This window comes from Antechinus flavipes, chromosome 5 (genome assembly GCF_016432865.1).
Source record: "Antechinus flavipes isolate AdamAnt ecotype Samford, QLD, Australia chromosome 5, AdamAnt_v2, whole genome shotgun sequence".
Classification (NCBI taxonomy): domain Eukaryota; kingdom Metazoa; phylum Chordata; class Mammalia; order Dasyuromorphia; family Dasyuridae; genus Antechinus; species Antechinus flavipes.
This window is the reverse complement of record NC_067402.1, coordinates 222,676,389-222,690,063: the sequence shown is the minus strand read 5'-3', so window position 1 is coordinate 222,690,063 and position 13,675 is coordinate 222,676,389. Positions and strand designations below refer to the sequence as shown.

At 46.6% G+C, this 13,675-nt stretch overlaps 1 protein-coding gene across 4 annotated transcripts; it reads left to right on the top strand.

Annotated features, from left to right (window-relative positions):
- The first annotated feature begins 6,387 nt into the window (after nucleotides 1-6,387).
- LOC127564270 (TBC1 domain family member 15-like) lies at nucleotides 6,388-13,675 on the top strand. Of its 4 annotated transcripts, none has more exons than XM_052000697.1 (12): nucleotides 6,391-6,458; nucleotides 6,771-6,887; nucleotides 7,384-7,610; nucleotides 8,615-8,794; nucleotides 9,784-9,869; nucleotides 10,475-10,578; nucleotides 10,940-11,007; nucleotides 11,711-11,857; nucleotides 12,265-12,355; nucleotides 12,550-12,674; nucleotides 12,876-13,008; nucleotides 13,544-13,675. In XM_052000697.1, the coding sequence occupies exons 1-12, from the start codon at nucleotides 6,394-6,396 to the stop codon at nucleotides 13,650-13,652; spliced, it is 1,452 nt and encodes a 483-aa protein (XP_051856657.1). In that variant the 5' UTR covers nucleotides 6,391-6,393; the 3' UTR covers nucleotides 13,653-13,675. The 4 variants fall into 4 exon arrangements, with proteins under 4 accessions (XP_051856658.1, XP_051856657.1, XP_051856656.1 ...); XM_052000696.1 differs by having other exon boundaries at nucleotides 10,442-10,578; nucleotides 12,879-13,008; XM_052000695.1 differs by having other exon boundaries at nucleotides 10,442-10,578.

The window sequence follows — 13,675 nt, the reverse complement described above, 5'->3', positions numbered from 1 at the left end:
AAGTCTGCAGCAAAAGAAATTCCAATTTTGGAAACAAAGGACCTGGGTTCAAACCTTCATTTCTGGGTCTCAATTTCTTCACCTATAAGATATTAGTGTCTGTGTGTTCTCAACAACCCCTAAATTTTCCTTCTAAATCTTGGCTCCCATGTGACCTTGACTGCGTATTTGTATGTCTCAGTTTGTGTGTATGTATGCATGCAATTGGGTATGTTACGGACCTGTATAATTCACCCACAACTTTCTTCACTTATTCAAACATTTGTAGAGCACCTACTGAATGGTTAGCCATGTGGAAGACACAAAAATCACAATCTCTATATATAAATAAACATTTATTAAGCTCCTAAGATGTTCCAGGTAAAGAAAGGCAAAAGACAGTCTCTGTTCTTAAGGATCTCAGAATCTAGTGGGGAGACAACATGCAAACAACTATGTACAAACAAGCTACATCCAGGATGAATTGGCAATAACCAATATAGGGAAGGAATGTAAATGCTATCTGGAAAATGTATGACTAAAGGAAGAACTAAATAAGCAATTCAGAAGAATGGAAGAGCATTGGCAGGGAGGGTTATCAAGGAAGGATTTCTGTAGGAAAAAGGAGTTGGTAAACAGGTCCTAAAGACAGGTAAGACTTCTGTAAGTAGAGAGGGAAGAAGGAGGACATTCTACAAAGAGTGAAAGATGTGAGCAATGCCAATGGAGTTGATGAAGAGCCGGACATGCCCAGTAAAAGGTGAGCAATTGAACACAGCTCTGTGCGCTTGGGCATACATCTGTGTCCTTAATTAACAGAATAATCATAGGGGCAAGAAGGGTATATGGTGGAAATGATGCTAAGTCTAAGTCAGGGACATCTATGGTGTGTGTGTGTGTGTGTGTGTGTGTGTGTGTGTGTGGTGTGTGTGTGTGTTGAAGATGGAGGGAAAAAAGCACCTGGTTTGGGGCCCACCTGTGTCCCCTCTGGCACAATGACCATCTGCCTTCAACTGATAGTCTGGAAATACTTTCTGCCTCTCCATATAAAATAGTGTTAAAAAGACCTGTTTGTCCCCTCCCCCTCTTTTGTGCCCCTCCACAAAATCTGTTTGCCTCCCTACCCTTTTGGGTTTCCTCCCCCTCCTTTTTTGCCCCAACTCATTTCACTTCCTCCCCACACCTCCTTTTGCCCTTGCCCATCCCTCTTTTTATCTCCTTCCCTTTCCTTTTTACCACCTCCCCCTCTTTTTTTGCCCTCACCTCTTTTACCCCCTCCCTCACCCATCCCCTCTTCACAGCTTTTTCTTTTCCGCCTCATTACCTAGTCCTTCACCTTCCTCTTCTCTAGCTGCCCATACCATCGCAGAAGTGATTGCATTTTTCAGTGCATTGGGACCAATGAAGTAACTCCATTCCTACTTTCCTGCCCACATGGGGAAAGTCATATCTCCCCTCTTTTTTCCATTTGCTCAATGGAATAGTTTCTGACTCTTCTCATCTATGTCTCAGTGTGTGTGTATATGTATGTATGAAGGACCTACTCCTTCATAGTGTTCAGCTCCCATTTCTCCTGCTGCAATTTCAGCCACTCTCTAACATCACTCATTTAATCATCTCCTCAGAAGCCCTTCCATCAGATCATTCTCTCTTTAAATTAGAATCATAAAGTTTAGATTTAGAAGATACTCTAAAAATCATTTAGTCCACCTCCCTTCTTTTATAGATGAGATCAGAACCCAGAGACTGGAAGAGATTTGTTCAAGTACACAGTGACTCATTTCCATAACCTTAACTAGAACCCAGTTTTCCTGACTGGGCAGGCAGGGCCCTTTTCTCTACATGGCACTGTTTTCCCTGGCATCACTTACAGACAAATCCTCTTCTTTTATAAGTCAAACCAATAAAACCCAGAGGATTATTCCAATTCATTTCTTCAAATCTACTCTAACCCTTTCCCCTTGGATACCTGGTACCCATCTCTTCTCTCTCAGTCTTCTCATCCTTTTCCCCACAGAGAAGACTAGACTGCTAGACTGCTTTTTAATTGGCTAGTCTCTTAGAGGTGGGAGGAAGGTGAAGAAGAGGGTCAGGGAGAGGGTTGGCAAGTTCTCCCTTTCCTGCCTAGTCTCTACAGCCACAGCCCTTCTAAACTTCTCAGCTAAGGCTGAGAAGGCTCAAAGAATCAGAAAAATACAACCTACTCATTTTAAAATCAGCAAATCAACACAATGAACCAACTGAGTGAGAACCAGAGAAGGCTATTTACTTGACCAAGGTCACACAGGCAGTAAACTGCAGAGCTTCTGGCCTCAGCTTCTCCCAATGATAATAATAAGAACATATTTCTGAAGTGCTTTAAATTCACAAAGCTTTCTTCACAACTAACCTATATAGGATAGGTACGAGTAAGCATTATCATTCTGGTTTCATGGACTTTCCTGAGGTCACACAGATTATTTGGATTCCCTGATTCCAAATCCAATATTTTGGTTTCCCCCCAAAAAATTCTGAGTCCAAATCAGTCCTTCCTGAGCTCTTTCTTTCTCCTCTCTCTGAAAGGGAGGGTTAATAGGATTTTGACCTAGAAGAGTCTTTGGAGACCACTTAGTCAAAACCCCTTTTTGTATGGATGAGAAAACTGAGGCAAAGAAAGGGATTGGCTACTTGCCTGAATTCACACAAACAGTAAGAAGGAGAGTCTAGATTTTAAACCAGGTCCTTTATCTCCCAATCCCATTCTCTGGCCATCAGCACAGATAGAGGAGAGGCAGGAGATAAAGACGGGCAGTCATGGGGAGCTGATACCTGCTCCCAGATATCCTGGCTCTCTGTCTCTTCTCCTCTTTCCCAGAGGTTCCCTTCCTACTCTGGTCCAGACAGCTTGGCTCCAAGTTTTTTAGGGTTTGTACTTGTATCCCAACACTCACTGGCCCCGAGGTCATTTCTTGCATCCCCCTGTCTCTGAATCAGGCAAACCCTTCCCATCTGATGCCCCCCATCTCCACATCCCAGTATATTTCCGCCGGTCATTGAGATTGGGGAAAGGGTAATAGGGATTTAAGAGATGTTAAGGGACTCAGGAATCCAAATTTCCCTACTTTCCGCAGAGATAATGAAGGCAAAAAGAACAGGGGAGGAGCGGGGAGAGAGAAGGAGCATAGGGTGGTCCCCCACAGCGATGAGAGCGGAGGGGATAGGGATAAGGAGAGGGATGGGCTGGGGGAGCGGATGAACTCTTCTCTCGGTCCAAGAGCTCCAAGGTTCCCGTTGGAGAATCACATGTACCAGTCCCCACCCACAGCGTATTTGTCTCCCTGAAAGTCTTCTGTCTAGACGTTGCCTGGAATTTTCTATTCATAGCGCAAGGGCGACCCCTTGTGGCCCTCTTGGGGAATCTCCGAGCTGGGATTGAGCTGGAAGATCGGGAAGGGGGGGCGGCTCAGGCGTGAAGGGTACCTACCTACCATCACTGGGAGAAGCACGGTCCCAGCTCACGTTCCCAATGGGACACCTGGCTCCATTCGTCTGGGTCTCCTGACGCAAAGTACAGAAACAGAAGCTAGGAGACTGAGGATGAAGCAGGAGGGATTGAAGTTAGACTTTAGGAAGGATTTATCAGCTTTAAGGTAACAATTTGTATTTAGCTACATTGTCTCGGCCGACCGCAACACAGAGGAAACCGGATGACTGGCTCGACAGAGAAATGGAGGGATTTGTTCTTAGTCACGGGCCCCGTTGAGGGCCGCTAGATATCCTTTGGCTAACCGGGAGGAAGGGTCATTATCGATGCAGCTTCGGGGCAGGATGGTCTCACTCGGCCTCCGCCGCACAAAGAAGTCTGACTCAGTCGTTGTCAGTTTCTTTCTGCCCCGAGTGGTAGCAAATGAAATCTGTCTTGTCTGGGGGTCCAAGATTCCGGTCTTTTCAGCTTGTCTATATTCTAAGCGTCCTAGGGGAACGGGCTGGAGGAGAATATGGTTACTATGTTACACACTCTTCTCATACCATGCCTGAATAGGTGATATTAGGAGAAGGAAAATGCTTCCCTGCTGGTCTCTGTGCTAAGTCTGTGACCCAAGAGCATCCTTTTTAAGGGAGCCAGGAGACCTTGTTTGGGGGAGCCAGGAGACCCTGGCAATATCATCTCCCTTCCCCCCATCCCCAGCTCCCTACCAGGCCTGGGCACAGATCAAGTGAAATTTGCATAAATTTGCATACCCAGCTGCATACAGCTGCATCCAACTCTGGGCTATAAATCTGCCCGCGGGCAGCACATGGGCTGTCATGGAGCCCCATGCAGAGCTGCTCACGCGGCTCCACACGCCTTCATCTGTAGGCATAGTATCACATACGCCAGTCTGCAGACACGGTTCCCTGTGACACTGCTCCACCTGAGCACACAGCTATTACATGCATCAATCTCTATGCCCAGCTCTCTGCAGGTTCTGCAGACTATGCAGCCTGTGCATGAGTCTGTGAGTTTTACTAAAAGCTCTTGCATGCATCTACACACATCAATACTTGTGCACAAGCGTGTGCTTTGCCAGGATTGAGCGGTACATGTGCCATGAGCATGAGACAGGATGGAGTGGCGGGAGAGAATACCAGTTCGGAATCAGGCTACTGTAGGCTTTGCAAACATCCCTGCTCTTTTTTATCTATTAAAATTTGGACAAGTCTTTTTCTTTTTGATGCCTCAGTTTCTTCATGAGATATTTGTGCTCTAGGGTCCCTTCCAGCTCGGAATCTTGTGTTCTTAGCACTTTGCAGTCTGCACACAGGTCCAATGCCTACCATTCTCTCCATATTCTCCAATTCCCTTGTCAGGACTTCCCCTTCATATTTGACCTAGGTTTTCCCCAAACTATGGAGTTTGAGCGCTGCGGAACTAGATTCCAGAGCAGGAGTGACAGGTTGTGGCTTCAGGACTCCTGCCACTGACAGACTCCTGGAGTTGTTTTATTCATCCCCCTCACTCAAGGCACGAGAATAAATCTCTTAGAAATGGAACAGTGGTTGTTTTAGCTGACGTTGCCAGGGACAGAAGGGGTAGAATACTGAACCATAGAGAAGATGTATTTCTGCATATTTTTGAATCTGTTTCTATGTATGTGTTTGTGTAGTTTTGTTCATGTGTTTTTATATGCATAGCAGCTTGGAAGTATGGGCTGAGGTATATCCCCCCCTGCCCCAGCATCCTACTGTTTTCTCTCTGTCCACGAGGGGGCAGCACAGTCCCCCTAATGATTGCCTCCTGCCTAGAGCTGCCCAAGGTCTACCCCTCCACTGGGACCTCCTATCATGGTGACTGCAGCTGGGGTCAAGTCTCTCCCGGCTCTGTTGACACTTCTGTTTAAACTATTTTGGGGGGAAGCCAGGAGCTGAGGTCCCTAAGGTCCTCTGAGCTGCAAATACCCTTCCTTTCTCCCTGCCACTGTCTGTTCTCCCCATTGCTTTTCACATGCCAGGACTCCTGGACCCTCATCTACAGCTGCTACAACCATTTTCATTTCTGCCAGCTTCTTGGTCTGGCCAACTCAATTCTAACCGAAGCCAGGTCCGAGCCGACTGCTGACTCCTAGCAACAGCCGGCTTTCCGAGGCCAGATGTATATTGCTAAGGGCTGACCTGTTAAGCCGAAATGGGACAAAGGGATAGGTGGGGTGGGACAGAATCCATTCCTAATAAGAAGGAAAGATAGATGGAGAGAGAATTGAAAGTGGAGATGAGAAGAGAAAGATTGGAGAGTTTGCAAGGAAAAGGGAAAAGAGGAGAGGAAATAGAAGGGATACAGGCAAGAGAAAGAATGGAGAAATGAAGATGCAAACAGAGGGAGGAAAGAATAAGGAAGAAGAGAGTGGCAAGATGAAGGAGAGAGGTAGAGGGGATGGAGAAAGAATAGCAAGAGGAGAAAGGAAGGAGAGGGGAAACAGGAAGGGAGGATGTATTGGATTGAAGGAGGAGAGGATAAAGAGAGGAGCAAAAAGGGGGAAAGAGAAAGCCTGGACTGAGGAGGAGAGGAGAGGAAGGGAAAATGACCAAAACAGTATGAAGTGAAGGAGCTTCCTTTATGGTTAACAAATGATAAATCACAAAGGTGGATTTTGTAGCTCTCTTTTAGTAGCTCCCCTCTTTTCAGGGGATGCATTTTGGGGGAGCAGTGTTTGTGTGTTAGTCTGTATCCAAATCAAATGTAAATGAAAAATAAAACCCTAACCCCTGAGCATTAAAAAGGGAAGGCAGGAAAGAGGATGGGAGAGGGACAGAGAGGAATGTAGAGGAGATGCAGAGAGCCAGGAGAAAGCCTGGGGATGGCAGGTCCCACAATGCCCTCTGTGAGCTAAGCAGCTGGGTGGGGAGGGAGGGGCCCTCAATGCTCAGGATTAGTTCTTCATCCAGCTGCCCTGGGCTATGTACCCAGGGACTTGGCCATCTCTGGCCCTCCAATTCTTCCTGTACTGGTTGCAGGCCTTTAGGTGAGGACCTTTCCCTGGCAGAAGAGAGGCCAGCTCATTGCCCCTCCCAACCCACTCATCCCGATCCCTCTAGGCCTTACAAGTTCACTTGGGGACTTCAGCAGAAGAATTGGGTTCATTTACATGATTTGCAAATCATCTGAAGGATGTGCATGTCTTCTTCATTTGCTCTGGTCTTCCCCAAGTGCCTCCTTACCCTACCCCAGGTGACCCTCTCAGTCCCCCATCTTCCCCGGCCTGAGAAGCCTAGGCTTTGGCTAGGGGCAGTGGTGCTCTTAGGGTGTGTCCTGCAGGCCTCCATCTCTCCAACAGGGAGTGGCTGGAACTTTTCATCCAATTGGCCAACCCGAAGATCCTGAGAATCCTGGGCCTGGCTCCATGTGCAAGAGCGCTCGGCCTATTGTTCCCATGGCTGAGCTCCTATCTAAGGTCAGGCTGGGCCACAAAAGAAAGGGCATGGCCAGGGTCAAGCAGGTCCCAGGATGTCTCTTTCCAGGCCCCAAGCAGGAGGATGAGTCAGGGAGGGAGGGGTCCAAGATTGATAACAGCAATTCCCAAACATAGTTGGGCATTTTGGTCTGAACCCGAGAGATAGGGGGAGCCTTAGGATGGGCTGAGAAGTTATGGAGGAATCAGACGTTGGCAGGTGGTGGGTGGTGGGCCTCTCTCTAACTCATGCAGCTCTGCCTTTTATTTGCCGTGACTCCTAAGTGTCTGTGCCCACATCTCCATATCCCAAAGGCTGAGGCAGAGGTTGGGGATGTACATGTAGGTTGCTTGGAAGCCCCACATGGAACCATATCATTGCAAATATGAACATGGACTTTGATATAGCATGGGTGGAGGTCTTGGAGGGGGGGTGAGTTTTGAGGAAGTTAGTGCAGGATTAGTTTGGGATCAGGTCCCTGTTGGCCCTTCTGCACAGAAGCATCATCACGGTGGATCTCAAACCAAAAGCCCCAGGGAAAGGCAGCAGGGAGCCTCAGAAGGGCCACCCTAAGCCCAGGGTCCTCAAGACCACAGCTCCCCAGAAGAAGATTACCCCTAGCTGCCCAGAGAGCCTGCCCCTGTCATCTGACTCCCTGGAGAGCCTCTTTGACCCTGTGGGACGATTAGATATCCCTCGACTCCGGAGGATGGTCTACCAGAAAGGTCAGTAGGAAAAGAGGATCCTCCGCAGGGGCCCTTCCTTTCTGTCCCTGCATATTGTGGAGGTTCAGCAATTCTTGGGGTTAAGAAATTTGCACAACCATATTCTCTTCCTGTCCCTTCCAGATGCCACTGATCAGCCAAACGTTTATTAAGCACCTTCTACATATTTGGTGCTGTATTTCTACTTGAAGTACAAATCAAATTTCTCCCAGAGCCCCCAAAAGCTGTCCAAATTGGCAGTCGGGAGACAGACACCCGAAGATAGAAATTGAAGATCCTGTCTTGGATACTGGCTCCTGAAAGCTCCAGGCGCTTTAGTAGCCCCCCTGACTCCCTTCTCCCTTCTCTCTATCATTCACCCCCTTCTCCTCCCACAATCTCTCCCATCTGCACCCTTCCCATTGATTAACTGAACTCTAATAGTCAATAACACATGAATACATCCCCTGATTCCTAGAATCTGAGAAATGGAGGAGAGCTTAGAGATCATGGAGTTCCAACCCTCTCATTTTACAGATGGGGAAACTGAGGCACAAAGCGGTTACGTGACTTGCCCAAAGTCACACAGCTAGTTAGTTGAAGAGCCAGGACTAGAACACAGATCTCCTGCCTCCCAAAACAGTTCTCTCTTTCCACTGCATTATGGTTTGCAAGGAGCCTCCTACAATCGCCAACAGATTCCCAGCTCCCAGAGGATGGGAGTGAGTACCAGTGCCTGGCGATATGCAGTACCACTACGCCACCTTGTGGTAATATCTTGGAACTGCGCCTTCCCCTCAGCTCAGGAATAATTGCCAATCCTTGGAGGGATCCAGGAGCAATTCAATTCCATTCAAAAAGTGATTATCGAATGCTTATCATGTGCAATGAATTGTGTTAGGTGCTGGGGGCACAAAGACAGAAGTAACATTCACGCGCGCCCCAACTCACAAACTCTAATAAAATGGGAACCTTTTATGCGGGTAAAGTCCAGCCATAATCCGCGTGTGTGTTGGCAATACCAGGCCCAGAGGCTGGAGAGCGAAAGCTGGTCTGGAAGTTTCTGTTCGGTGTGTACCCGCCCCACTCCACAGCCGAGGAACGGCAGGTATTGGACACTAAGCTGGAAGCCCACTATCACGGCATGAAATGGGCCTGGAGGGGCCGCTACCCCAACGCCGCCCGGCTCAGGGTCCCCGCGGATGGTGAGTATCCCTGGGCCTGGAGGGTAGAGACGGAATAAACGAACCCTTTTAGCTGAGAATTACTATGCATGTGGGAGAGTGGGTGCATTAAAGTTTTCCAAAGAGGTAGAAAATGGGCACTCGGAGACCTGCCTGGTGGGAAGCCCCCAGTCTTCCAGCCTCTTCCCTTCTGTGAATGGGAAAAAGCATGGCATTTTGCAAAAAAGCATGGGATTAGGCTAAACACTGTGGGCTTTATCTATATCTTTAAATTTAGGGGTTTGGGAAAGGTAAGTTTTAAGATTCTAAAACTTTTGTATAATTTTAGGACACATCTAGGTATAATGACTAGAATGGTAAACTTGGAGAGAAAAAGACATGGCTTCAGATTTCACTGCAGAAATTTATTAGGTCTGTTACTTTAGCCAAATCTCTGAGTAAAAGTTTTCTCATCTGTAAAATGGGGAGAACACTTACCTCTTTGGGTTGTCAATAAGGATCAAATGGGATTATATGCTTTATAGATATTGCAAATCTTGTTGATTATTGTTGATGCTTTGTGACCACATTTCAAGTTTTCTTGGCAGAGATACTGCAGTGGTTTGCCATTTTCTTTTCCAGTTTATTGTACAGATGAGTTAAGTGACTTACCCAGGATCACACAGCTAGAACGTGTCTAAAGCTAGATTTAATCTCATGAAAATGAATCTTCTTTGACTCTGGACCCAGAGATCTTTCCACTGTACCACCTAGCTGCTTGCATCTCTTAAAGAGCCATAAAAATGTTTATTCTGTTACTATTAGCATCTGGTTCTTGAACTTCACTTGGGTCTTAGGAGTATAGCTTCCTTCATGCCAGGAGTAAGACATTGGGAGGCCAAGTCCATTAGCAGCAAATGGTCATCTTCTCTTTGTTGGGTTGGGGGGGTGGTGAAGAGCAGGCTAAGCTTCTCTCCTTCCCATCTGCTGGGTTTATAGGAGCCCTGCTTCTCCCTCCCCTTCTCCCACAGAGGAATTTTCCATGGCCATTGACAAGTATGAAGTGCTACAGACACAGATAAGAGAAAATGCATCTCCTCTGGAAAAGTTGGCTGAGGTGGGAGAGAGCTGCTGGTTATGGAATGGGAGGGAACGGGAAATCTTTGCAAGAGGGGATCTAGTGGAAAAGGGAAAAAGTAATTCTTAAGAGAACTTTTCCCTAAAGAATTCCAATGGAGACTCAAGAAGAGTTGAGTCAAATGGTAAATTCTTTAGAAAAAGTACTTTAACTTGCCCCCCCCTTCCCCATATTGGGTCTGGCTAAGTGGGTGTATATCTATCACCTGGGGAAAAGGTCATGCTAAACCCATCTTATCCAGAGTTAGAGGAAGAGACACTAATGAGGAGAGAAGGTCTAGAGCTAAGGATATAGAGAAGCTTTCTCTCCCCCAGGAGGAGGAGGAGGTGTCTTTCCCCTCCTCTTAGTTTTCCACATACTGGGAGAAAAGGATTCTCTGCTTCCTTTACCCAACCTCATCTTTCATAAAAATAGGAAGAGTCCAGATTCCCATGTTGAAAAACAAAGAAAAAAAGTCTTTACTTCTTTAGTCACAGAAAGGGAAAGGGGCAATGAATGGCACACAGGGAAGGGAAGTTGGGGACTGGAGTGTCCACTGACCTAAAGAACAGAGCTTTCCCCAAATCCTTTCTCCTCCCACCCAGAGCAGTCTTCAGTACCATATCTTCAATGACCAGCTCTTCAAGAAGGCCCAGAAATACATAGATGCAGATGTCCCCCGAACTGACCGACACCGTTCTTACTTCCAGTAAGCAGATCAAGACCAAGGGGGACTGGAGGCCAAAGTAGGGCAGGGAGAGACCTCAAATTTCCTGGGCTTTGGATACTCATGACAGATTATATAACTCCCATTTACTTCTTTCACATCCCCTTCCTCTAGATTTGCCCTAGGATCTGGACAGGACATAAGTCACTATTGCCTCTAAGGCTCAGGCCCACATGCCTAATAATCCATAACCAAAATTGGACTAACCCAACTAAATTCCAAATAAATTAAAGGAAAATGGGGAGCTGATGTTTTTAGGGGACATGGGGACTTATCAAAGTTTTGGGGGATGGGAGATTGGGTAATTGGGATGTTGTTAAGTGCCTTTTCTCCACCTCATTAGGGAAGAGGGGTTGGTCAAGTTGCTATCTGTCAGGGAGATACTCCTCACCTATGCCGCCTTTCATCAAGGTAAAGTTTTCTGAGGGGACCTTCTTTCCCCTCTCAGAGGCCAAAGTCTTCCTATTCTATTTTAACTTCAATATCCATCCTTTATACCCTTTCTCGCGTTCATTATCTTCTCTCATTTTTCTTTTCCCCTGTTCTCTTCTCATATCTCAAATACTTCCTCCAAAGCTTTAAACTAAGTACTTCTGTCTCTTTCCACAAAAATCCCAATCAGGTTTCTCTGCTCCCTCTCTGAGATAACCCAGATCAGCTCCTTGATTCTGTCCACACTACCACCTGTTCATAGGTACCACATGTACCACACTACCACATTACCATTTCCCTTCTTTCCTTGACCTTCCTCCATTGAAAGAGATCTCTTTCTTCTCAAATTTCTCAGTGCTTGGTTGGCCTGGATTTCTCCTTTATACTTACATTAGCTCACATTAGCTATTTGTTCAGATATTCCTCAGTCCCCAGTTAAGATGCTAAGCTCTTTGAGAAATTTGGTCTTTGTCCTGTCTCTCTGTCTCTCTCTGTCTCTCTGTCTTTCTCTCTTTCTGTCTCTCTCTCTCTCTCTCTCTCTCTCTCTCTCTCTCTCTCTCTCTCTCTCTCTCTCTCTCTCTCTCTCTCTTTTATATAGCCTCAGCATAGTCCCTGTATATGTTTAATTAATTTGGCTAAATGAAATCCAATTGAAGAATATTCTTCCCTTTCCCCTTGCCAGACTTGGGTTACTGCCAGGGCATGAATGACTTTGTGAGTAAATTTCTGGAGACCCTGGACTCGGAGGCTGATGCATTTTGGTGCTTTGTGGGCTTCATGCGCTGGGCAGGGATGAACTTCACAGCTGAAGGCATCAAGAGAAAGATCCGTGAGAAATAGACCTGAGGAAGGGGAGGGGAAGGGCACCCATCCCGTCTGGGCATTCCCTGGCATAACTGATTCTCACATATCAGACTTGGAAGTGTCAGTAATATAGATATTATGATCTTTTCATGTCTTTATTCTTATTCACCCACGCATGTGTCCTTCTTCCGTACTAACTATACCTCCTGAGGGCAGACTCATTTAGTGCATCATCAAAGGCAGATGGGTGCTGAATAAAACCTATGGAGTAGGGATATTATCATCCACAGGGAGTGACCATGATGGGATGACAATGAGGGTGTTGTTAAGGCTGTCAAAACAGTGTCCTCAACACTGGTTGAGGAGGCAGAGGACAAGGAGGGATGGAGGTGGGAAATGGAACTGTGATTAAACAAATGCTCTTCCTGCAAGATGTCTCTGAAGAGCTTCTAAGACACGTCGATCCAGAACTCTCAAGCCATATAGAGAAGGTCTCCAATGAAAAGCTGCTCTTCTGTCTCCGGTCAGTCTGGAAACCCTGGGAGGCTAGTTAGTGCTGAGAGCATAGAGGATTGGGAGCTGGGATTTAGAGAGCTCAGGAGTAGGGTGGTGATGATGCAGAAAGCTGGATTATTAAAGAGAGCTGGGGGGTCTGAGGGAACTGGGACTCTGACAAGGACCCTGCCAGTCTGACCGACTGACCCCATGTTCCCAAAGCTGGTTGTTGCTGTGTTTCCAGAGGGATCTGCAGCATCAAGATGCCCTTAGAGTCCTGGAGATCAGAGGGTTGGAAGGTGGTAAGAACAACTCTCCCATCTGGCGGCATTCAAGGACCAAGAATGGTGAGCAGCCCAAATTCTTCCACCTTGGATCCATTGGATCATCCATTTCAACCTCTTACACTGACTGCTCCCTTGACTCTGACTATGATGAATTCCATACCCCTTGATGCCATCGTAACCTCTCACCCTTCCATAATTCTTTACTGCTTTATGGTCTTTGGTTCTCCAATATCTCCTCTGACAATGACTGTTGACCTCCAGCAGTCACTGGATGCTGTGCTCCCCGAAAAGACTTGACCTTTGATGTTCTGCTGTGTGTGGCCATCCTGGTGCAAAACCGAGATCAGCTGCTAACCTTCCATCATGCCAATGACTTCTTCCTCTTCTCCCAGAGGTATGCCCTAGTCTTTGCCCTGTTCCAGCCCAGACCTTGAAATGCACCTCTTAAACTCCCTTGTGTATATAACTCTACCTCAGTGAGTCAGCACAGATTTTCTCTGTTAACCACTTTGTGAATTATCCATTGTAAATACTGCAACTGTCTCTTTTGTCCTCTCCCTTAGTTCTCTCCCCATCCCCTTCCAATACAGATTTCCAGAATACTTCCTACCATCTCTCAAGCATGTGTTGAGGAAAAGGAAGAGCAGTATCTTTTAATATGAACTTGAACACAACAGAAAAATCTGCTGTGGAAAAAAAAAATTGCATAAACAAGCATGATATATTGATCCCAAATTTATTAATGCTCTTTCGATGGATCCATCATTGCTGTTTGAAGTGATCCAAATGATTGAGACCACCTTCAGTCTGGTAGAAAGAGCTGAGATTTAGGGATGGTGACATCGACATATCCATACTGGTGATAAGGGATTTCCTCCCCTATATACGCCATTTCCTGGAAACAAACTGGTTATCCCTTGTCTCCTCAGGCTCCAAGGAAAGCTGAAACTGAACACCCTCCGAGGAGAAGAAAAGGAGTTGCCACACCCGGAGCTACCTTCCCTGGGGCCTAGGGTTATGCTTATGCCTGGCCAATAAAACATCTTTTCTATGGGTTCATA

What these genes read in the sequence shown, in the direction of transcription:
- LOC127564270 (XM_052000695.1), top strand. Translation starts at nt 6,394, where the DNA reads ATGTACCCAGGGACTTGGCCATCTCTGGCCCTCCAATTCTTCCTGTAC. An exon ending in TGGCTGAGCTCCTATCTAAG is followed by an intron (nt 6,888 to 7,383) that starts GTCAGGCTGGGC and finishes CCTTCTGCACAG; the next exon opens with AAGCATCATCACGGTGGATC. An exon ending in GCATTCAAGGACCAAGAATG is followed by an intron (nt 12,675 to 12,875) that starts GTGAGCAGCCCA and finishes GTTGACCTCCAG; the next exon opens with CAGTCACTGGATGCTGTGCT.